Below are 25,167 nucleotides of genomic sequence, written 5' to 3'. Positions count from 1 at the left end.
GTTTTCTTCAGACTGTTAATATTAGAGGACAAGCTGACTTGAAAACTCAAATTATATTCTTGCACGTAAGGTAGAACCATTGGTGTACCTTCTCTGCAAGTAACTCAGTAGGCAAAGATACATTGAAATAACATGGGAGTTGTTCCATTCAGAGGTATGTGAAAAGGAAGTTGGAAATAACGTCAACAAGGGAACGATATGGACAGGCAGAAGAGGTGAAAAATAGGTTGTCCTTTGGTTAAGGTGTGTGATATAATGGAGAGTACTTAGGGTACCTGATAACTGTAGAATGGCAACAGTTCAAAGAGGACTTGAGGATAAAAACTTGGTGTCAGGAAGGAAATTGATGAGTAAGGTGTCTGAGACAAGGCTAAATTGACAAAGCAAGGGTGAAATAAATTCATACACCATAGTATCAGCTAGGTTATCCCATTTTCATGTAGAATAAGAGCATAAAGTTCTGAAAAGTGACCTGCTTCTGTGTGTCACATTCCATTTGTTAGGCATTTGGTTGTCTGTGTCTTTTACGAAGTACTACAAACATAAATAAATAGATAGCTCTTAAATACATTTTTTCATAGCTGCCCAACAGCTGAGGCTTACTAGCCAAGTCGCTTCACTGACTTTCATGAACCATTACAAACCAAGATGTAGTTTTACAGTAACACTTCAAAGGATTCTTTTTTGTACTATAGCTTAGTTCAGTAGTTTACAGTTCAAATGTTTGAGGGCATTAAATAAGAAAGAAGTTGCCTTTATTTATATGCGATGTTTTACAGACCCTGCTGTTACCTTAGATTATTGGAGTTAAGTGTTACTTAAGCCTCTAAGTGCACTCAAACAGAAAGGCAAAATCAAGAGGAAAGTATAGGGATGAAATACAGGACCGTACTATGCCATAAACCAGTTTGCAAAGACAGAGGAATCTTTACTCATTTTTTGTTTAATTTTACATGATTCAAAGGCTCTTGTTCAAAATGCGTAAACTTCCCTAAGACAGAGGTGGGTTGTGGAACGTTAGTTTCATTCCTCACAGTTTTAGAATTGAACCCTTTGACTTTTGTTGTTCTTACTATAAAGGGAGCACAGTTTTTAGTTATTGTCTAGTTGTATGAATGCCTGAATGTGTATGTGTGGGGAGAAGTTTGACATTTAGAAAGCACAAACAGAGCAAATATGTCACCTGTGTATTTTGTCTTTACTCCCTACATAACTTTTACCTTTTCCTTTTTGTTAAACTTTCTAACTAGATAGCGTGAAATTCAGTTGATAGTTGATATGGGCTCTGCAGCTTTTCTAGTATTATTTGCCTTTTGGCGGACTTGCTTACAAGAGGTTTCCACTGGTCCATGGTGTACCTGCTGTTCTCAGATTGTGATCTGAGGTTAATTTCTAAGATTAGGTCTTCAGGTTTGGAAAGTATTGTGTAATGGAACTGCTGATCAGCAACTGTACAGGTGGCAGTAGTTCAGAGCTTCTGTCACCTGACAGCAGTTGGATGTTTTATAAATTATGTATTCTATGGCTGTAAAAGCAGTATACCAGATCTCCTTTCATAATGAGTTTTATGATTTCTACTAAAAAAATACTTAAATAATTTTGGGTCACTTTATTCTTAATATGTTGGTCTATTTGCTGCAGTCCCGGAGAGGCCACTGGCATACTTTTGAACTACATGCATATGGGGGTCTAGAAGCACTAGCATGACTTTGTTTCTGAAGTTTAGCTGCAAATAATGACTGAGTTTATGTCCAAGAAGATCGGGAAACAGTCTGGTATCAGCCTGGGATTTGTAGAGAACTGTTTCAGGATGTGCAGCCCTCACTTGTCAGTGTGCTGACTTGAATGCAGGCTAGCTCTGGATTTTTGCCTGAGATATTCCTCAGCTCAAGCTGTTTTCATTGTGTGTGTGCTTAAGTCATGCATGCACCCACCTAATTAATGCTCCTGTAAAGCATAGCAGTCAGAAGCATGGTGGAGACACCCGTGTACCTCTGCAGGAGAAAGTTGAGCATGCCTGTGCTTACTGTCTGGCTGTTTCAGAGCCTTCTGAAGGGTTGTGCTGATGTTTCTTATGTGCCTTACTTACTCACTACTTATGTGAGTAGTGTCAGCTCAATTAGCTGGCTAGAGAATAGCTCAAATGGGCCTGTTTGAGTCAAGGGCAGTGCAGGCTTGGCACTAGGTCAGAGCTAACCTTCCTCATTCCTTGTTGACCCTGAGAGCACTCTTTAAATGTGGGAAACTGATGGTGGGCAACTCAAGCCATCTTTTAACAGAGCTGACTTTTGTCTTGAGGACTTAATGGGAGTGCCAGGAATGGCTATAGCACTCTGGTCCTGCAGCAGTTCTGGAAGGTCTACAGCTGTGTTTGCATAGCGCTCTGGTTCAGCTGGTATCTTGGTTGTCTGTAGATACATCAATTGCATTTCCCTATCTGTGGGATAATTAAAGTAGAACCTGAAAAAACCTAGAATTTGATTGTTTTCTACTTAACAAAGTATTTACTACTTGAAAATTTAACTCATTTAATATTTCTAAAGGGAGGTGAACTTAATATTTAGTTTTGAAGATGAACACTAAGTTACAAGCTACAAGTCAAATGCTTAAAGTTATTTCCCTGTTTATTCAGTATATTTATATGACCATAGCTTCTTTTCATAATGCAGATTTGCCTAACAGAAAAGCCCTGTTTTCCAAACACACACATGGAAAAAAAAATATATACATTTTGCATATGAACTTTTTAGCAAGTAGAAGCAATGTTTATGTATTTCATAGACTCATAGAATGGTTTAGATTGTAAGGGACCTTAAAGATCATTTAGTTCCAATGCCTGTGCCGTGGGCAGGGACACCTTCCATAGACCAGGTTGCTCAGATCCTCGTCCAGCCTGGTCTTGAACACTTCCAGGGACGGGGCATTCCCAGCTTTCCTGGGCAGCCTTCTCCAGTACTTCACCACCCTCAGAGTGAAAAATTTCTTCATGATGTCTAATCCAAACCTACCCTCTTTCAGTTTGAAGCCATTACCTCTTGTCCTGTCACTACCTGCCCTTGTAAAAGGTCCCTCTCCAGCTTTCTTGTAGGCCCCCCTTCAGATACTGGAAGGCTGCTATGAGGTCTCCCTGGAGCCTTCTCTTCTCCAGGCTGAACAACCTCAACTCTCTCAGCCTGTCCTCATAGCATAGGTTCTCCAGCCCTCTGATCATCTTTGTGTCCCTCCTGGAGATCTGTTCCAACAGGTCCATGTCCTTCTTATGTTGGGGGTTCCAGAGCCGGATGCAATACTCCAGGTGGGGTCTTGCAAGAGCAGAGCAGAGGGGCAGAATCACCTCCCTCGACCTGCTGGCCACGCTTCTTTTGATGCAGCCCAGAATGCGGTTGGCTTTCTGGGCTGCAAGCACACATTGCTGGCTCATGTTGAGCTTCTCATCCGTCAGCACCTCCAAGTCCTTCTCCTCAGGGCAGCTCTCAGTCCATTCTCCACTCAGCCTGTATTGTGCTTGGGATTGCCCTGACCTATGTGTAGCACCTTGCACTTGGCCTTGTTGAACTTCATGAGGTTCGCACATTTCTATTTCAGTTTTGATCGTCATTGACACTTATTACAGAAATTCCAGTAGTTTAGATTAAATAAATTGGTATTCCTTTCATCCATTCAGAAACATAATTTACTGTGTTTATAAGTTAATAACATTTTGTAAGCAAAGGAAAAATTATGATGTGCCAATATTGTCTGAGAATGTAACTATTTATAAATAGGGAACTTGCTTTTCCTCCAAATCCCAAAGTTACTCATGCAGTTCATACTACAAAATAAAACTACATGGTCTCCACAGGCAGTGTTTGGCATTATATTCCATATTTTGTTTATGTTGGGATGTAATAAGAATAGTAAATTCTATCCTGGTAAAATAAAATACCATTGACTCTGTTAAGTCTTTATCGCTTTAATGACAATAATGAGTCTAATACCAAGGAAGTATTATCCCACTCTATTTAAGTTCATCTCTTACAAGTACAGCTTCACAATCTGTCTTTATAAAAATGGATTATATTGGAGCTGAATACTGTGATCTATACAGTATTTGACATCGTGTAACAGGCAATCATTACCGTCTATTTTATATGAGAGAACATTATACTAATTTGGTTTTAGTCTACTTAATTGTAGTGTGTGACTAGGTTGAATGCTGTGCAAGTTCTGAGCTGGCAGTGTTTCCATGTTCTTTTTGTTCAGAATTTAATGTCTTTCTGGTGGCTGTATGCTGTGAAGCTTATATTATTCCTGATAAATGCCATAACATTAAAATGGTTGTTTTTCTAAGAATTAGTTATCTGTTCAATGTATTGAATGGTTCTTCACGGCTTTGGCTTCTGCGTATATGTATATTCACACCTACTGGTGCCCTGGCATTCAGTATCAGAGTACTTAAAATACCATTTAGACTTACTTCTTAATGATTGCCTTTATTTTTCAAGAGGCACATGAGTTTTTCTTCAAGACTTCATTCCATCTTTATCTGTTTTGATCTGATTACCTGTGCTGTGATATCTGGCTTTCTTTAACATATCTCCCAACAGTTGACCAAAAGGGGGTGCTAATGGATCAAACAGTTAGATGTGTTGCGTACAGAGGTTAAGGAGCTTTTTTTTGTGCAATGAGTTAAGTCTCAGCTACTGAATTAGGTCAGGTAAATGCAAGTTTTCACATCAGGGTGCTGTGTAACATGCCGGTCACAGCATTGCTCTTCATGGAAGGCAAATTCATGCCTTGTAAATATGGCTGCTCCTCTCCTTCCACTAGGCTTCTGGGGGATTCTTCGGGACATTTCCAGAGGCACTGTGGCAAGCATTGTCTTCTGTAAGGCTTCCATTTATCTTTCCATTTATACAGTTAAAAAACAGAAGCATAGGTTATTTAACAGCTATTCAAGAAGTTCGGATTTGTTGAATTTTAGAGATTGAATACAGATATCCAAAACTACCAAGATAAATGTTTGGGTCAGATGCCTTAGAATCCATCATCCTGATATCACAAAAGACTTTTGCTGTCCATTTTTTTTTTTTTTTACTATTTAGTTTCTCTGGTTCAACAGAACTTGTTAAGGACATCAACAGAGCTAGGGCCTCTAGTGTAAAAAGGGAAGAGGAGACAGAAGTATGGCCCCTGAAACAAGGAACTCTGCTACATCCTTATCCAACAGTGGGATAAGATGGTCGAGAGACCTGATACTGGTGTGAATATAGCAAGGAAGACTGGAGAACTTCCAGTGGCTTCTTAGTGGACTCCTCCATTTGTGTAGCAGAGATCTGGAACCCATTTGTGCTTTACGGGAACAGCAGATGACAGTGGAAGGGGAGTACATGCTTCTGCTGGAAGACATGTTGTTAGATGACCACAGCATTTGTTTTTCCAGGATATGCGATACCTTTAGAAATTTTTGCACTTTACGAATTCACATTTTCACTAGTAGCCATTATTAATTCATTCTGTGTTACTGAGCTAATGTAAGAGTATTTTTACAAGTAATTAATAAGAAGACAAGTAATTAATTTACATTAAAATAATTTACAAGTAATTATTAATAAGTGTAGTCTTTGCCAAATTTCTACTCTTGTTTCTTTACACAATATAAAAGACTGAGACTCTAAAATAAAATTGTAGCCATAATCTAGTCTAGATACAATGTTTAGATCTATAATTCTTTTCTGAAGAACTGTGCACTATGGAAGAAAAAGTGACCTTAACATCTTTTTAAATTCCTAACACTAAAACGCAGAAATATCATTAAAGTATATTGTTTTATAGCAGATATTAAAGCAGAAGTCGTGCTGAAGCTGGACCGTGATCAGATTGATGGTAAAGACAGAATTGTATTATACAAAGCTACATTTTAAGTGAATTGTAGAAATGAGTATAATGAAATTATAATAAAGGATAGAAAATATTAAATGATAATAGCGTAAAATGAGGATACGGGATCATAGATCAAGTTTAAGGAATTTAAATGCCCAAGACAATGACATGGGGAGGGGGAGGGAGATATCACTTTCATAATTGCAAGCCAAATGACAATTTGAGTGGTGGTCTCTGTAGCCAAAGGAGTTGCTGTATGTTGATGCCAAGTTCTCCATGTTTGTGGAAACACAAACACCCCTCTGTATTTGTGTGACAGACTAACATGTACAGAACAAAGAATCTTCCATTAAGAGGAGATTTGAGAGAGGGAATATACTTGGGGACAGGATGCCAGATGCATCTGAAGGAAGAGGCCCAGAAAGACAAACTTCAGCAAGAGGAGAATTTTGCTATCTGAGTCCCTGTGGACTAAGTGTGGCATCTTCACTAGCCGTACAGCCAGGCCTTGATGAAAGAAAAACTTTTTAGGGACTAGAAGACCTTGTGAAGGGTTGGTTGTAATCCAAAAAGCTGCAGATTGGATTAGCCACAAACATTATATGTGGGATACTATGGGAAGGTATCTGCAAGATCATAAAGGACATGGGTGACTTATTAATAAACCTTAATTTTACTTCATGTAATTTTGAAAGGTTTTTTTTTTTAAAGGCTAACTGTTCTAATAAACTCGGGCTTTTACATTTAAAACCTTATGTGTTCATCACTAGGGAGCTCACTATAAGAAAAATTTTCAGGCAGGACAAATGTTCAAGTGGAGCTGGTGGCCAGCCTGGAGTCTCATCACACTTTAATTAGATAGCAACTGTGAAGGATGTTTGCCTGATCTGTGTTTTGAATGGGACATTAATGAGCCTAGAAGATAGCAGGGTTTATTGTTGCTAGCTATTATGTGTAAAACTTTCTGTATAGCTTCTGAACTTTAGAGTTATATTACTGGTCTATTTATTATTAAAGTATTCTGTGTACAATAATTTTAAATCGGAGTTCGGTTGTCTTAGAACAAGGTAAGAAATGGAACTTCCTGCTCTTAAGGCCTAATCCCAAGATGTTTCACGGGGAAAAAAATGCATAAGCAGTCAAAATAAGGCAAAACAGGATAATGTGGACCAATATTGCTTACAAAGAGAAAGGCAGACAGCAGATTACCTTTCTGGAGGTCAGTAGTAGAAGAAAGGAGGAGAACCTTGTGAGAATGGAACTTGAAAAAGTATGTTTTATACTTCTGCAAGTTTATCCATCACAAAAGCTACCTAAAGTTCAAGATGGGTGTGGGCAGAGGCAAGTCTTAATTGGGAATTTTGTGAGAATTACTTTACTGTTGAGGGCAGAATAAAAGGTTTAAATTTCCAAAATGAGCAATCTTCTGAGTAAAAATGATGTCAAATGACATAATGCTGAGTGGAAATCATTTTGGAAGGGAATGGCATTTATACTCTTCAAAGCTGGTTAATGCTTTTCCAAATTTAAAAAAACAAACCAAAACACACAAGAAACCCCCAATCAAATCAAATTTGTTCCAAATTGCATTTATATTACAAGAAAAAGTGGGATTCTAATCAGCCTTATTACTTATATCCTGGCATACTCAAATCTTTATACATTCATCAGACCTCTCCACAAATCAAGGTTCAGAGAACTTCTTGATTAATAGTTTAGAAAGGTCCAGAAAGGACCAATTTGATTGCATAATCCCATGGTTTTTCTTTGGCCATATATAAGGTAGTGTAGTGAACAGTGTACCACATGAAGTTCTAGAACACCTGCAGAATACTACTTTGACACTAAAATTCCTGGAGAGAGGGAGAAACTAACTTTCCTATTACAATGCTTTTGCCTTGTTTAAGGCTGGAAATTGTTTGGTTCAGTGACTTGCCACTGGAACTAAAGTGTAATGCTGCTGTTCTGAAGACCTTTAGGATAGCTTCTCTCTTGGTTTGGTTTTGAATAAGGACCATCTAAGAGCCATTTCTTGTAGCATGCTGCAGTATCTGTCTATTCTGTTTTTATGACATATTGTTTAACATGTACAAATTAAAAAATGACAGTAAAACTTCATCTTGTTCTTCAAAGTACCCTTCCAGACAGATTTTGTCATTTTAAATAGGAATACGTATATCTGTCCATGTCACAGAGTTGGGTGATTCTATAAACGTTGTGCTTTGAGTTTGTTTTTCATGATGTGGAGCTTTTTTGAAGTTGTTATTGGCAAATGGAAGGTAGTTTAGTAGAGTGTAATTTGTGTTAGAAGTATAGACTTGTGGAACTGAACTTTGTTCCAGTTGCTTAGTTTTATAAGATTCTTGTGGCTTTCTTTATAGTCACTAATTTCAAATTCCTTTCTGGTGTAGATTTTACCTTCTAAAAACTTTACCATGCTAATATTTTCTGAAAATTGAATGCTTTCTTAGTTAATGTGTTAAATCCAGTGCAGCTATATTAATTAAATGATCAAGTTCATATCTTCAAATGCATTCACACCAGAATTGACAAAAATCAGGGAGGGGTTTAAAATTAGACGACATAGTAGACGCACGTGTTTAGGAGGCTATTCCCCCAGTTAAGTCTTCCATGTTTCCATTGCCTAGTTGAATGTGGAAGAAAATACGCTCTTTTAATTCTACGGGTTTTGAATGATTGTGTGTGAGTTATCTGGTCCTGAGACACCTTTCATGTTATTGACTATTTAACAGTTGTAACTTATGTAGGGAGAATTTAGTTTGCATAGTATTGTACATTTTCCGAAAGTCTTGGAATTTGCTTTAAAAGCTGTGGTGTTTTAAAGGCACTAATGGATGGTTTCCTCAAAAATTAAGTAAACATTACCAATAGTGTTAAATTACTAGAAGTACGGTTTTAAGTATCCCATAGGCAAAATCTCAAAGTTCATTTGCATCTGCAAGTATGTCTGGCTTCCCAAATTAGGTAATGTTCTGAAGAACAGTTGAAAGTGGCTTAGTCCCTCTTACTGTTCAGTTGTCTATACTCTTGCATTTTTGTGCCTCACTTGTTTAAAATGACCTTAATTAAGTGTGAAGCACACTATTAGCTCAGAGAAATGGGCTTTTTGGCTTGTTTCACTTGCTGTTGCATTATTTTGCCAAAAGATGATTTGTACTCAAAGGGCCCAATCCTGACATTAATGACATAATGCAAATTAAGGACAAATTTTACTTCTTAACTCAGTGATGTGGAATTGGGTTCTGCGTTTCCATCTGTACCTTACAGGTTTAGTAACTATGCAAGAGGATTAATCATATTTCTTGGAAATGCATAAGCTGACCCATACTGATTTAGAAATGAAGCAAAGTAGTTGTGAGCTTTGCCCAGTCAAAATCAGAAAATTTTGTTTGAATTATCAGCTGAGGGTTTGTTTTGTTGGTTTTTGGGTTTTGGTTGGGTTTTGGTTGGGTTTAGTTTAGGTTTTTGTTTTTTCATTTTTTTGTTTTTTAAATTTGTTAATAGTCTGTTGTTAAAAGTGCAGAGCTGGAGCTTTACCATTACAAATAGATTTAGGATTTTTTTCCTCTGATGCCATCGTTTTCAGGATCAGAGTTCCAGAATGCTTGCAGCAGCCTTGTATTTTTCTGTCTGTTCGTGACAAACCAGCTACTGTACATTCATATAGAGCAGTACAGTCCTTGCCACTGGCAGTCTCTCTGTGACAGAGAGCCTGTAGGCTGACATAAAGTGCAGCCTGTTGTGAACTGCTAAGTGGGAGTCTGCCAAAAACTCAGCAGACAGAACTAATTGGGGAGAAAAAGGATTTTTGTGCCCTCATCTCTCCCTCTTCAATTTTTTTTACAAGACGGATATTGTTAAAGTAACTTGTTTATGTAAGATTTGTCTGCCTCTATTTTCTCATTGCATGAATCATTTTTTAACTTCAAGTCTTGCACCGCAGGTCACTGAGCACTTCCACATGGCGGCTGGCACAGGACCAAACTCGAGACACGCAACTCATCACAGTTGATGAAAAATTGGTAAGGGTTTTCTACTGCATACTGCTATGATACAGCCTTCAGGGTTATTTCTGCACAATAGGCATTCAGTATGGTATTCTACGTTCTTCTAGGAAAGCTGTATAAATGTGAACTACAAAGCAACAGTCCTTCATACATTTTTAAAAGGGGAACATTGGTAAAACATAAGTATGTGAAGGAAATACGGCATTCAAAGTGTTAATCAATATCAAATGATGCGTACCTTGTTTATTATTATTGTATTATGGCCAAGGACAAGTATCATCTGTAATTTGTAACAAGTTTGTTCTTTTTGAAATCTGGGTGTATCTTCTGTGTAGTGAAACTATACAGAATTTGCCAGCTTCCTGAAATTAAATTATCTTCGTTAGGACCCATATTACTAAAGAAACTGTGTAAAGAAGCATCATGCAAAATTATTGTTACTATGCACATATACTCTAGCTTTTGAATATGCATGAAGGTTAGATTACAACTAGGAACAAATGCATAACATTCTTCTGCTAATCAGTAGCAGATCAGAAATTTGGCAATCTTTTCTTGTAAGTTCTTCCATAATGTGTGGTCTGTTACTCTAGATGCAACCTGACACTTATGTTTACATTATTCGATAGTATAATTTTTGTAAGACTTCTGGGGGTAAATGCGTCACAGCAGAAGCATGCTTTTCATTGGTTTTCATATCGCTTTTGAATCTTCACGGAAAAAAATTCCCATCATATGTACTAGATAGTTCATATTATATCTGTTTTCTTGTATCCCTGAAGCTATATTAACTACTTAAGAAATATTTGGAATTTGTATTTATAAATTGAACATTGTAATGATAACTGCAAGTTGAAGCAGCAGAAGTTTAGCAGGCTATTGGAAAAAAACCACACCTACCTTAACGACTCTAGGGCTTTTTTTCCCCTCGTGCTCTGTAATATAGATGCAGCAATAAGAATCTACTCACAGATAAAAAAAGTTCTTTTAAAAATTATTTTCTGAATTCAAGAAGTAATATAATTTTAGGTTTAAAAATCAGGGAAAAAATGAATACTGTACTTTAGCAAACATGATTATCTTGCTAATCTAGTTGCGTAACTTTGAATTCAGGAAATTTCATTTAATGTACAAGAATTCATGAGTCACTATGTAAATAAGATTTACCAAGTCAATACACCTACATTTCCCTAAATGAATTATGTATTGTGTTTGATTATTCTAGCACTGTTCTTTAATTTAATTTTTTTTTTAAAATCCTAACAGAGTTTTTGTAATGCCTGAATTTATAGTATCACGTTTCTCTATTGTGACTTCAGGTGATGCGTACATAGATCTGAAAGAAACTACAGTGTGAAGACAAACCCACAAAATATACACTGTTCTATCTTCCATTTTGTATTTAAATGTACATCCTCCTAAGCTAGGGTTGTACATTACCCTGTCTAGCTATGAGAGTTTATACTTCCAGTTGAGTTAAAGTGATACTAATTTGAAATACAAGTCTTCTGTTCTCTTAGTGTAAATTAATTGTAAGTGAAGTGGTTATTTCTAATGTCATTATATGTTCTCATCAAGTTGAAGATGCCCATGTCATAGTTGCTGGGGTTTTTTTTTGAGATCTCATAGTAGCAGCCATTGAATAATTTTGTTCCATTTTGGTATGTTTAATGTATCTAAACTACTATTTTATACTCAGTTCTTTCAAGTATTCGGTTAAATGTCAGACTGAATAGTATTTTCCTGCAATATCGTGTATGTAGGTGCATATTCTAGAGGTACAAATCTTTTTTTTTTTTTTTTCCAGATTATTGTAGGGCCTGGAAAAAAAATAGAAAATTAGAATATTATTTTAAAATTTTCATTTGTAGATTTAGTTTTTGGAGAAGTTTCCATAATGCCGTAAAATATCCAATAATTGGTGTTCTATCAATGGGCAAAAATTTATATCCTGCTAGCAAGGAAAATCTTCAGAAAGAGTTTTGATGTGGTTTTCAACTCTTTCAGGATTAGAAGTTCTGTAGACAGCAGTTAAACCTCATGGAAAAGTAGAGCACTGTATTCACTTATTTTAGGTTGCTGCTGTATATTTCCTAACTTTAAGTACGATTAATTACAACCCAGTAAAACTAATTTAACACATTGTAAGAATTTTCTGGTTCTTAAATAATGTTGCTAAGCGTAGTAAAACCATTATTTCCATGAAAGTTGTAACTAAACTGTATTTCAGAAGTTGATACTTAGCTTTTAATTACAAAAGACCCTTCCTCTTGTGTTACTGCCGGATATATGCATCTTATTGTTACAAGTCATTAAATTATATTTTGATGGATTTGTTGGCTTTATCATACTTTTTTTTTTTTTTTTTTTTTTTTTTTTTAAAGCCAGGTGTCACCTTATGGGTGGTTTTTATGTGGATATCAGAAAGAAGAGTAAGAACAGTCAGAAAATGGGATACGATTATCCTTGTTTGGCTTACTCCTCTTGTAATTTAGTTTGAAACCGAACTCTTCAGTGAGATGATGTTTACAAGGCTAGCAGAGTAACACTGTGGTTATTGAAAACTTTTAACTGCATGTTGTATTTGAATTAATCTGTCTATTTCTGGTCTTTGTAGACGTAGTATTCCTGTGTGTACATGCATATGTTAGAAATCGATCAACAGGGATTCCTTTGAATAATCTAGAGTCCCATTTGGTTCTGGAAGTACTAAAATACTCCTTGTCTTGGGAAACACAAATGAAATAGAAGGGGAAAGAGCATCCTGACATTGAATTATTAAGCAGTAGTTGGTCACCTCCTTACTGCACCCCAGCATGTGTTGAATACAATAGAAAAATGAGTTCTAATGAAATAGTAGAAAATACAGTAGTTTAGACCACATTCATTTTTCATATTAGAAAAAAGTGTGACTCTTAAACATAAAAGGAGTTAAATGCTCAGCTTCTATAGAACACATCCAAGAAATGGTATCTTTGTCTGAGTTACTAGCTGTTTTCAGTGAATATTGAATAAAGTAACTTTTAACGAACAGTTAAATCTGAAGAAAATAACGTACAAAATGAACAAATCTAAACAGAAATATACTTCTTGCATCACATTTTGAATCTCTGGCCACCGATTAGGTCATATTCCAAGAGTCTGGACAAATAGCTGTGTGAAAAGTAGTCTCTCAAGACCTTGATTGCATTAGGAAATTTGGGCTATGGAGGACAAAGGCTGTCGGCAGCAAATCTCCCTCAGGTAATGTTCCAAACGATTTAACTGTTTGTGCGTATGGAATAACATAGCTTCCATCATCATTATAGAAAGCTTCAGTGTTTTTGCCTAAAATGGGGGTTTGAACTGTTTTAAATTACTGTGATTTGTTTCAGTCATTCTAAGTAGGGTGCATCAATACTGTTTGTTCTAGCTAAAAGTTGTCCCATTCAGCATGTGTGCTTTAAGCAGGCTTCTCAGTCAGCGCTGGTAACGCTGCATTGTGCATGTCTAGCCTGGACTTTCTACAGGCTAGGCACTTTTGTGAAAGTTATTGTCTGCAATTGAAAGGTACCCCAAATTTTTGTCAATAAATGGACTTTTTTAGTGTTTAAATGATACTGATGTTACAAAAAAGTTTCAAAGTTAGAACAACTGCCAGAAAATATCCTTTGCATCTCTAAAGCAGAATATTCCACTGGTAATGTATATGCCGTAGCTCAAACCAAAAATTATTCCAAGAGCAGTTGTAGGGTTTGGTCACTGGGGAGATGCTAGATGCATTGTGGAACTGTGTTTAAGGATCAACTATTAATTGTAGCCATCTCACAGATGTTTTTATTCTGTCAGACCAAGATAAAACAGGATGAGTTGCTACACACTTCAGCATTCAAGAGCAGTGCTATCAAGTGCAATTGAAATGCTACTGAAGTTGTTTTTGCAGCGTTGTGAGAACATGTAGGGACAGACTTTACTACAAGCATGACAGGCTAACTGCAGTGATGCCATTGACATTTCATCTCCTGTCCTGAAATTGTTTTGTTTTGTCTATACTGTTAATTAACCTTTTTTCAGTAATGGTTCAGAAGTCTCAGTATTGAACCTCAGCAGAAGGCCTGCTTCCATCTGGTTGTAGACAAACTCTACATGACTCAATAAAGATAACTTGCACACACCAAGTTGGGCGCAGAAAATCTGAACCTCTTTTGGAGGATGAGCAGTTCATACTTTTCAGGTGATGCTCAAGATGAGCAGTAAAAGCTGCATGCTGCAGCAGCGTAGGCCAAAGCAGATTAATAAATGGTCTTAGTGGATGAAGGAAAGGCTGTGGATTTTATCTGCCTGGACTTTAGTAAAACCTTTGACATGGTTTCCCACAGCATTCTCCTGGAGAAACTGGCTGCTCATGTCTTGGATGGGCATGCTTTCCGGTGGGTAAAAAACTGTCTGGATGGCCAGGCCCAAAGAGTTATGGTGAATATAGTTAAATCCAGCAGGTGACTGCTTATAAGTCATGTTCCCCAGGGCTCAGTGTGGGGGACAGTTCTGTTTAATATCTTTGTCAATGAACTGGATGAGGAGATTGAGCGCACCCCCAGTAAGTTTGCAAATGACGCCAAGTTGTGTGAGAGTGTTGATCTGCTTGAGGGTAGGAAGGCTCTGCAGAGGGATCTGGACAGGCTGGATCGATGGGCCGAGGCCAATGGTATGAGGTTCAACAAGGCCAAGCGCTGGGTCCTGCACTTGGGTCACAACAACCCCATGCAGTGCTACAGGCCTGGGGAAGAGTGGCTGGAGAGCTGCCCAGTGGAAAAGGACCTGGGGGTGTTGGTGGACAGCCGGCTGAATATGAGCCAGCAGTGTGCCCAGGTGGCCAAGAAGGCCAACAGCATCCTGGCTTGTATCAGAAATAGCAGGGCTAGGGAAGTTATCGTCCTGCCTGAAGCGGTGTATTAATTGTATTCTCAGAACATGAACCTGAACCTCTTTAGCAAAAAATATGTGGAAACACTCCAGTTCATTTTTTCTATAAGACTGAATTATAAACAAACATCACACGGTGTTTGCAGGATTGAGTCATGGTTTGTTCACCTTCATCCAAGTCCCAATTTTGGCTAGGCTTAGAAATTAGTGAAATTTTATAATCTTTGTTTGATTAGAGAAGCATAGACTTTACTATAATAAACAGTGGTAATACTGCAGCTCAAAATAAAACATACAAACAAGTGAGAAATAGCCTGGAATAATGAAGTTTCTTCAAATCTCAATCTGATAGTCTACAGTGCTGTGAAACAAAGGACATAGCAAATCAAGCTTTAACATGCTTTTTAAAGCGTATTCATTGCTAGCAGCCTTTCCCAAGAACGAAGAGTATATAATATAATTTACTCTGAAAACCAAAGTAGTAATGTGTCATAAAATTACGTGCGAGACAGTGTGACATTGCATTTGAAGACTGTGTATAGGAGCTGTTTTTGCAGCTTTGGTGAAGAGAAACACTTGGCAAAGTATGCATTTATTAGAGACAGGCTTACTAGATTTCCTTTTCTTGAAACTACTATTCAGCCAAGAATTCTCCAAGCATTACCACTGTGTTAGATAATAAGGATATAGTGCATGTTCTGTGTTTTGGTTTTTCAAAATGCTGTTAACCCCTTGTGGGTTATTCCTTGAGGGTGAGTTCAAGCTGTTCCCAAAGTAACTTAATGGGATAAAAGAATTTAGAATAATCTTTTCTTCATTTAATCCACTCTAGCTGCAGTATTTATTCAACTGGTTACCATAAAGTATTCATTTCTGTTCAGATGAGGAATGTAACTTAGGAATTTTTATGTGCCTTATATGTATGTCTCTGTGATAAGGAGTTGTCATATTTGAAGGGTTCAAGGTTCCAGGATGGAAATCTGGGGGGGCTGTTCAAAGTTACCCATTCCCTCCACCTAGCCCCAAATGTCTCTTTTGTAGGTTGTATTCCTTCTGTTTATTTTTTTCTCAATTAGTTCAGAAGCTTGCATTTTGCTTAAGACTAATGAAAAACAAAACCAAAAAAGAATAAACCTGTTATGTAAAATAAGGTTAATAGAAGTGTTTTTTCCACCCTTTACTTTGCAGATATGTTTTGAGAAACTGTTTCTAGCTTTGGCCAAAATGGCCTTGTATAGGGAGCCTGTGATTTGGAGAAGTACTTTCTTCCATCAACAGTTGTGTCAAGTAAGCAGATGACCAGCTTATTTGAATTGAACTGTGTTGTACTTAGGACTCAAGAAAAAAGTTGTTTGCTTGGAGTTTATAAAATATTTAAGACATTGTGTGTTGTCACTTCAGATGCAATACTTAGTGTTTGGTTTGCATTTGGTCATCTGCAGTTGTGTTTAGTGCTTGAATGATACTAGTTTCCAGTGCAGGAGGTGTTTAAGGTATAAAACCACGTTCTAGAATTATTTCAAAATTAAGTGCATTCTTTCAATAAAAATGAAATATTCAAATGAGAAGACCGTTTGCAGTAAAAATACGTCTACTTTAATAAAAGTGTCTGATTTAAAAATGGACTTACATAGAGTTAAATACTTAAAGGTCTTTATTTTTTGTGGTCACTGATGGTTTATTTGTGAATCTGCATTTTTGCTGCAAAACATAATCTATTAAAAAGGTCCTTTTGCTGTTTCTTTTTTTTTCTTTCTTTTTTTTTTTTTACACAATGAAGGCTCAGAAATACTACTCTGGGAAGAAAAAAGCTGTCTTGGATAACTGCGTCAAGCAGCTAATGTGAAATGTAATATTTAAAGGTTTTAGTGATTTGGAGGAGGGTGACAGTCTTTCTCACTTCATGTACAACATGCTGTTCCGCCTGAGCATATATTTATTTATAAACAGTGATTATTTAAATAATTTGGCAGTTTCTTCTTTATAGTTCTGGCTGTAGCTGCATTTGGTCTTAAACACAGTACAAGCTCAGGTGTTTGTGTGAGTGTAGTTACCCAATTTCCTAGCTGCGTACACATTTTCAGTACTGCAAATTCACTGTATTTTGCTGATTGGCAGTTAAGTCTCTCTCCAGTTGGAATACCCTAGCTCAGTTCAGCCTGTACTGTTTGCTACAACTTGTTTTTGTAGGCAATTGTAGTTTGATGAAGCTTGTGGTGGTTTAGAAAACCCAGTTGGCTGGATACTGATAAAGAGCTTTCTGTAAGAATGTCTGCGGACAACAAGTTACTCCCCATGATAAAGAAGCTTTCTGTAACTGTGACAGCCCAAGTAAAGATACTGCCATCACCTTTAGTTGTCTTTTAAGAGCAATGAATATTGCTATATTACTGAATTTCAGATTGAGATAATTTTTGTTTTTCAGTTTAGAAAACTACGTATTTTTGCAGGTAGGCCAGAACTTCGTATAAAGGGATACATAGTTGTATCAATGAGAGCAATTGCACACTCATCCCTATGTAGGTTTATTTTTGTTTCAGGATAGGGTAAAGGATTTGGATTTCTTTGTCTGCGAGCCGTTTTTTTTGGTGCATGGTAGTGCTATCTCTGCTGGGTATTGTAAGGAGGAGTGTCTTGAGATTGAGATTACACAACCTTCTAACATCTCGAGTGTCTGTTTTGTCTGGGCTTCCTTCATGCAGCATTCTTGTGCAAAAATTTCAAGTCTAGTCTGGAGCACTAGGTCAAAGTATATGTCTCCTTGAAGGGTATGCAGGCAATTTTTTTTGTTTCATTACATTGTATTTCATTTTCTATCAAAGAATACTGGTTTTTAAGAGCTTGCTGTGGTGGCTGCTCAGACAAATTAAAGGAGTATCATTGTGCCATGTTTAGTTTGTCTGGCTTCCAAAGGGTTATTCAACATGCAAATACTTGTTTGGTTTTGTAAGTCTAAATATGTGAGCAGTGTTTCTAATCTGCTAGAAAGAATGAAAGTAAGCCACTGATAGAGTCTAGTAATGAACAGGACTAAGAAGTACGTTCATTTTTGGAGCGCTTTTGTTTAGTAGTTTTGCTTTTTAAAGACTAGATAGTATTTTCATGTTCTCGTAGAACAATACCATTATCTGAACCTTTTCTAGAACACCTAAGTTCATTTTCCCTGTTATGAAATATTTCTGTAGATGACATGAGTTCTTCTTGTCCTGTCAGGAACAGTGAGTAAACAATTCCTTGTAGAGTGCTTGCTTTTCTGTTCCATCAAATGCAAATCTTTCTGCATTTTTGTAGTATATCTAAGTTGTAGATTTAAAAAACAAATCCTAGCATTGCTAATAAAGTTCTATGTAGAGACTTGAAAGCTGTTTCTAGTCATGAAGTTCTGGCTGAATCATTTTATCAAGTCAGAAAGGAAAAGCTTTCCTTTTCTGGAAAACCCAGTAGTCCTGTGGGAATCCTTGAATGCCTTGGTCATGCTGCAAGAGAGTTTGGTGCTTCTTCAGTAGTACCTCTTTCTACTCAGAAGGTCGATGATGAAATGGAACCAGATGCCTTCAACTTCTTGATGGCTTGTTTCTGAGGTATCTTTGAACTACTTTTGTGTCTGCTTTCTCAAATTAGTAGTGTTAACCTGTGTTAGGTGGGGATATGGACCATGAAGAGAGCATCTGATGTTCAGATCCTGAGTTTTAATATGCAATTTAGTTCTTGTGTTGTAAAGCACGCACTGTAGGGAAATTGCTCAATCTTTTATGTATCTTTTTGGCATGCTCAGTTCTGTTCACTCCATGAAGCCCATTGGCTTATGTTCAGTGCAAAATGAAATCTTTCCTTGGTGGGGAAATAACTTTTATCCTATTATTTGTTAGCTTGAAAACTGGGTTAACAATTGAGAAGTTGATCTGTAAGGAATTTCTACAAAATGCTGATAAGACATAGCAAATACAGTATTTTTTTTAAAGGTATTCTAATTATGTTGCAGATCTTTTTAAAAATTAAGGCTGTGGTGAGTAATCCTCGTTACAAACAACTGAAGAAGTGGATAGTTTTTCCATCCAGATTAATTTTATAGATGTGCACATACATTCATCTATAAAAATAAAAAATGTTATTTTTCTATATAGGCCAACATCATCATCATAAATCATCTATTTTGAAGTTTTCACTAAGTCAACCAGGCAGAAGCTTTTTTAATATTAAGGTTGTAGTCTGCGCTAGTATTTTATTTTTTTTATTCTTCTGTTTTGTATTTTTTCCGAGGATCACATTTTTATTGTCAAATCTGCTCTATTTGAAAGCATTTTTGGGTCAGATAATTCTGGTTCTCTGGTAAGTCAGAAGTTGAATATCTTCTTCTGTAATGTGTGTTTCCAATACAGATTCTTACTTTTATATCACTGTTTAGTAAACACAATTGTACATTGTACTCTCCTTTGATTTTTTCCCCCCACAGTAATAGAGAACTGAAAGGAAAGATGTAGTGTATCAAGTTGAATTACTGAATTTAATTGGTGACAGATTTCTCTTTCTTGTATCAGGAGTTTCTGTCCTATAAATATGATTTCTGTCCTATAAATAACCTTAAAGGCCAAGCACATAAAGGCCAAAGCACAAACTACAGGGACAGACTTCTAGACAGAACAAGCTAAAAACAGTTTATGAAGTAACACTAATACGTTCTAGTTATGATTCAGATATTTAGAGAGAGATTGTAGAAAGCTTCCATTTTAACTAACCATGTAGATAAAGAAACTAGTTTTGGCCAGTGGTATTAACCTTCGTATTTTATTGATGGTGTTGAAACAGTTGAACCCCCATCAACCCTTCCCATCCCCACCAGAGAATAATGACTGTGTAACTGTTGGAAAAGAACCTTCTAAAATACATTCGAGGCTTAAAAGCTCTATGCACTAATTAACAAAATACAGTGGACATTTAAGCTGTTAACAGCCGCAACATCCCTGATGCATAGACCTTCGGTATGCTAACACTGCATAACAGTTCTCTATTGTGCATCTCTTTAACAGGGTAACTGTGTCAGTTCTTTTCTTGCTTCACTACCTGCTGTGTATGGAAATTATGTACACTATTTAGCACTTGCTTTCAACTTTTAAAGTCCATGCATATTACATAGAAGCATTACATCTTGCATTAGGGTAAGGGACAGCTTTTAACAGGTCTGGCTTCCTTGTAATTTCTTAAATGCAACTTTTCTTCTAAAAAGCATGCACCAACAGGGATTTTGCTCTAAATTTGCATTTCTTGATTGGGGATTTGCTTCAGTTTTTCACCCCTCAACTACTTGTTGCTATGTGGCAAAGATCTGTTACAGAAATCACTTTCTTTATAAAGGAGATGTAGAGAATAGAGAACATGCATCACAATGAAGGCAGGCATCGGTTTACATGAACTCAGGATTTCTCAATATTGTTCTTAGTAGCAGGCCATGCACTAGTGTGACAGTATTGTCAAGTTTAAAACGCTGCTTTTTCCTTTTTTTTTTCACCCCCACCTTTGAGTAATGTCTTTTTTTAATAAACAAAAGCTTAAATAGTTGGTGAAATTTTAACCCTTAATGGTGTTAAGGGTAAAATGTTGTTCCACAGCTACCATTACATAGGGAATTAATAGGTAGTTGGGAGATGAAAGGAAAAGAACATCAGAATGCATGATAATGGAATTAAAAAAAAATAAAATAGTATTCTTTGCTCCATCTGCCAGCCCACGGATATTGATAGCTAGTTAAAACTGAATGCACAAGGGATATTTCATGTATCGTAGTGGTAGTATTTCTTACGACTTCATCATAGAAAATTTTACTAGAGTTGTTGAGTCTTAAGACTTCGCTGTACATCCAAATTTGAACTCAACAGCTCAGACTTTAGGATGTTTGCTGTCCAGATTAGAGTGTGAATTGGCCAAGGTGTTCCTGCTTTACAGCAGCAATCACACTGAGGATGTCTAAGTAGTTTCTCAGTTCACTGCTAGGCTCTGAATGTCTTTTCCCAAGGGAAAAGACCCTTGGGCTTTTGCAGCGCCAACTAGTAAGGGAGCTTTCCACAAAACTGAGAAAAGGCACCCCAGCCACGCATCTAACACAGATTAGACCTCTTTCCCTCTAAAAGGCTGAAGATGATGGAACAAGTTGTGCCCACGTGTGGGAAGTCTACCTGGGTCTTATTTGGAAAATTTCTTAATGGGTACTTTAAAGGGAGCTTTGTAAGGTTTTCAAATGGGCATAAAGCAGGTCAGAATTGTTAATTTTCTTGTTCCTGACAGAATTCCTGAAAAGCAGTAATGTTATAAAAATCTTTTTAGTCATATCCTTATGATTTATTTTGTAAATAGAGGTTAATTTTAATGAATGTTAAAAATAAGGACTTTTCTAAAATGGTATCAGAAAAGCAGAAAAATATACAGAAATTTTTCCCAATGTGTAAGAGTAGCCTGAATTTTGGCTCTCACTTAAGGTATGTAAGACTCCACCCTCAGCTGCTGGTTGGGACTTTGGGTGTCCATGATCAAAACTACATTTTATAAGTTGTAAGCGCAAGAGTCATCTTTAGTGAAAAATTCACAAAGATACTCTTGAAATATTGTGTGTAGCTTTGCAAGACAGTCTGCTGTGACTTATGCTAGGAGTCTTGCATAAATAATCAGAACTGCAAACTGAATACATTTTGTTTGAAAGAATATACCATCACTGAACTACAAGTGAACTACAATATGCTTTTTATTTAATCGTATATATAAAAATGAACTTATCAGGGCAATCAGTACAAAGCTTTCTATTCTAGGTGGAGTCAGCTGCTAGTACTTCTGTCTTCTTTCTTTTAAAGCTTCTTCCTGCTTCTTTTTTTTTTCCAGAGAGAAACAGTATCAGTAAGAACAATTACTTATGGTAGTAAAGTAGTGGGGTGTTGCTATAACTGTAAATTATTGTAACAGTAATTAGATTATTTCAGTTGTTTAGTTTTCCTCTTTCTAAATGCAAGTAAACTAAGACTGGCTCTCCTTTTATTTGAAAGTTTACGGCCTAAAAACTTTGCTGTAGTTTTTCTTAACTAATTAATTTTTTCTACGTTTTTTAATCTGAGAATTGTGCAGTTCTTGTAGAATACTTGTAAGTTGTGCACTATATAAGAATCTGTATTTTTAAATGCCTCACAGGGAATAAAAAGAACCCATCCATTTGTGTTTGTGAAAGCACAATATTTGCTTACACATGCTTTGAATGAGTTCTAGAAAGTATGTTCTCTCTAAATTTTGCTGTATTACAAGAAAAAGTAGTTTACAAGATCCGCTCTAAGTAATTCAGACTTTTTTCCCCACCTTGTTTGAGGTAAGCGTGCTATTTAAAATTTCCTCAATTTGAAGAATGTCATGACCATACTGAAGTCTCTGATGACTACTGGTAGCAACGTCAGCCTATTTTTATGAAATGTATTCTTCTCCCCTGACCACCCCATTTAATATGATAAATAAATATCCTCCCTTTAATAATGAATTTCTTAATTTCAGTCATATGGAGGAACTGTAAAGTGTAATCCCAGGTATTTGATTCCTCATCTCTTTAATTTCATGCTATTTACCCAGACAGCATTTACAAAACTAAGACATACTGTTACAGGAAAAAAAAAAACATTATTAATAATTAAATAATCACTTTGTCTTGCTCTTTGATTCTTTCTTGGCAGAAAAACTATACTAAGTATGAAATAGCCGTCTGTGCTGAAAGGGGGACTTAAAGTGTTTCAAATGTTTCACTTTTAAATTTCTAAAGTGTTGTTCACCTGTCCGTCAAGAAGGCAGGCTGAATCATAGTTATTTTTTGCATATTTATCAAAAAAATGCCTCTCTGTTTTGAGGCTTGTCAGGGCACTGAGACATGCAAAATCTGAGATTTTTGGGTTTATTTTTAGTATTATGGTTTAAACCAACAAAAACACAAGTCAGCAGTGAGCCTTTGTGCAGTGGGATGACAGGGAAGTTCTCAAGGACATTTTACGACAGCAGCAAATCGGTAGCCATTGTGGCTGTTAGAGTAGCATCTCCTCAGCTGTGAAATACAAACTGATGAACAGAGTTTGCTGAAGCTAACAGCACTTGCAAATGCTGGACTGTTTTGGATGTTGATGCCTCCTTTGCATAATGGCAGTCAGTAGTCTAAAAACTATTGTAATGGACTTACGTTGATTACAGTAAAGTGGCAATTTCTGCTTCTGTTAGACATGCTTTTCAGCATGTCCTTTCCTCCATATCCAGTTTCTCTTTAGTGTTTTCTGCAAAACTGCCTATGGAAAGAAATTTTCTTTAAATAGAAGCTTTCATGCAATCATTATTATTGAATCCTGCTTCCTGTTTGCAATGTTCAGTTTTCTTTTTAAAAGTACACTTTTTCACTCCTTTTCTCAAATTCTTTATTAATCGTTCTGCAGGATGTTTGGATGGGAGAACATGTTACGGATAGCACCGTGTTGTTCACAGATTACTGTGATAATGCAAAATGATGGGGAAGCCTGAAAGAAAACTGTATTCTGTGTGAATACAGTTTCCTAAGGGCAAATATGCTTTTTTCTCCTTGTTATGTCTGTAGCTGTTAGATAAATGTCGTCTGACCACACTTACTTTATTCTGCTCCATTTTCCCACTTTTGATTTGCATAGTAGGTTCTGTTCTCTTACATTTGTTTCAAAAATACCGTATCGAAGTGTAGAAGCATAAATGTTCTCATCCTGACATGCAGCCTAAGCAGCTGAGCACACTAAATAAAAAGCTCCTTTCACAGCAGCTATCTCGTGATATTACGCAAGATGTTCTGTGCTTTGATATAACAGCTCCTAAAGAAAATGTATTGCAACTTGAATTTATAGCAAAATTTTATGTACTTAGTCTGGTAAAACGCATTGGGGGTGGGGAAGAGAGCAAGCTGTTGTAAACTCCTATAAAGTAAAGAAAACTTCTACTTTCCCTCCTTTCTAACAAGTGTAAACTATTGAGGTTAAGTAGGTGGGGCAACCGGAAGTAATTACTAAGGCCAGTGGCATTTTTGCGGTTTAATAAAGGCAGAAGCTAATTATTCAGTTTTTATTTAAGTGAAATGATGCCAAAAAGGAGGTTCCTGCAGAGCAGCTGCACTCCTTCAGTGTTACCCTAATTTACCACAGACACAACTGTCACAAACAGAACTTTTAAACTTGATATATAGCCACGAAAGTAAGGAGCCCTTTGTCTGGAGTGCATGCAGAAGAACTTCTTTATACAAATCAACCGGCAGATGACGGACAATGATGAAAATTTGATTCTTTGAAGTCATAATGGTCATTGAAATGTGTGAAATTCTGGTATTGAAAAGAGAGCGGCTAGCAAGACTCTAAATCCTGGGTGGCTGCTGGAAGCTTGCTGGGAGGTTTTTCTGTGTTTTGACATCAACTTCCCATTGCTTGTTCCTTGTTTCCTTTATTGAAGAAAAAAAAAAAGGGGGGGGGTGCTAAACACTAGATAGTTGATAGTGGTTATGTACAGTTTTTATCGATGTGTGGAGAGAAATGTCATAGGAGAAACACAACACCTTTATGCACACCTGAGCCATCTATTAAAAAACACTTGTTTTCAGAGATACTTTCAACCATTTTGTCTCTTTCCCTTGAATTATAGAGTTCCGTTTCTTGTCCCCTTTGGAATTTGTGCTATTACTGGAGTACTTAAAAGAAGGAAAATCTGATATCCTTTAAAAGTCATCTTCATGCCGAATACTACTTTCATTGACACTGCCTCTGTGAACCAGTTTTTCTCCCTGCTGTATGGCACATTTGTCATTTCTTATTACTTTTTCCAGAACAGCTTTAACAGGCTTTCCACCATGACAAGTGTTCTTAAATAGTGTAAGTTATAATAAAGACAAAACCTCCTCTTCACAATTTGATGTGATTTTTGCTGTTTAAAAAAGTGTTTTGTCTCTCTCAGCTTACTCCAAGAAGAGAGAAAATGCCTCAAAATGAGGATTTTAATATTTCTGAATTACAAATAATTCAGACATTGTTATTAAAAAACCACACCTTTATATATATCAAGAAAAACAATGTCAGAATACACCTTTTAGATAATAGGCTGTGTTAAAAATTTGAAGCAGGGTTGTTAATTTTTAATAAAGCAAACCTATATAGTTCAAATCTCAAGTCTTTTATATTGTCACCTTATTATTTAGAATTTCGAATGCTGAACACCTCACTGGTATTTTAATATGCTAATATAGGAAAATTCAGTAAGGAACACTTAAAAAAAAAAAAAAGAGATAGTAATGTGAAACCAGCTGTCAAAAACATCTTTGTTTTGGAAAGTTGGTTCACAGGTAGTTTCAATGAGAACTTGAACT

The 25,167-nt window shown here is 36.5% G+C and overlaps 1 protein-coding gene across 1 annotated transcript in view; it reads left to right on the top strand.

Annotated features, from left to right (window-relative positions):
• Window positions 1–25,167, top strand: part of NDUFS4 (NADH:ubiquinone oxidoreductase subunit S4) — a 47,786-nt gene that overhangs the window by 10,626 nt on the left and 11,993 nt on the right. Inside the window, exon 2 of the mRNA XM_054185210.1 lies at window positions 9,827–9,905. Coding sequence (XP_054041185.1) covers window positions 9,827–9,905 — 79 coding nt within the window. The remainder of the gene's footprint in view (window positions 1–9,826; window positions 9,906–25,167) is intronic.

Source organism: Rissa tridactyla, chromosome Z, assembly GCF_028500815.1.
Source record: "Rissa tridactyla isolate bRisTri1 chromosome Z, bRisTri1.patW.cur.20221130, whole genome shotgun sequence".
Classification (NCBI taxonomy): domain Eukaryota; kingdom Metazoa; phylum Chordata; class Aves; order Charadriiformes; family Laridae; genus Rissa; species Rissa tridactyla.
This window is presented reverse-complemented; position numbering and strand designations above follow the sequence as displayed.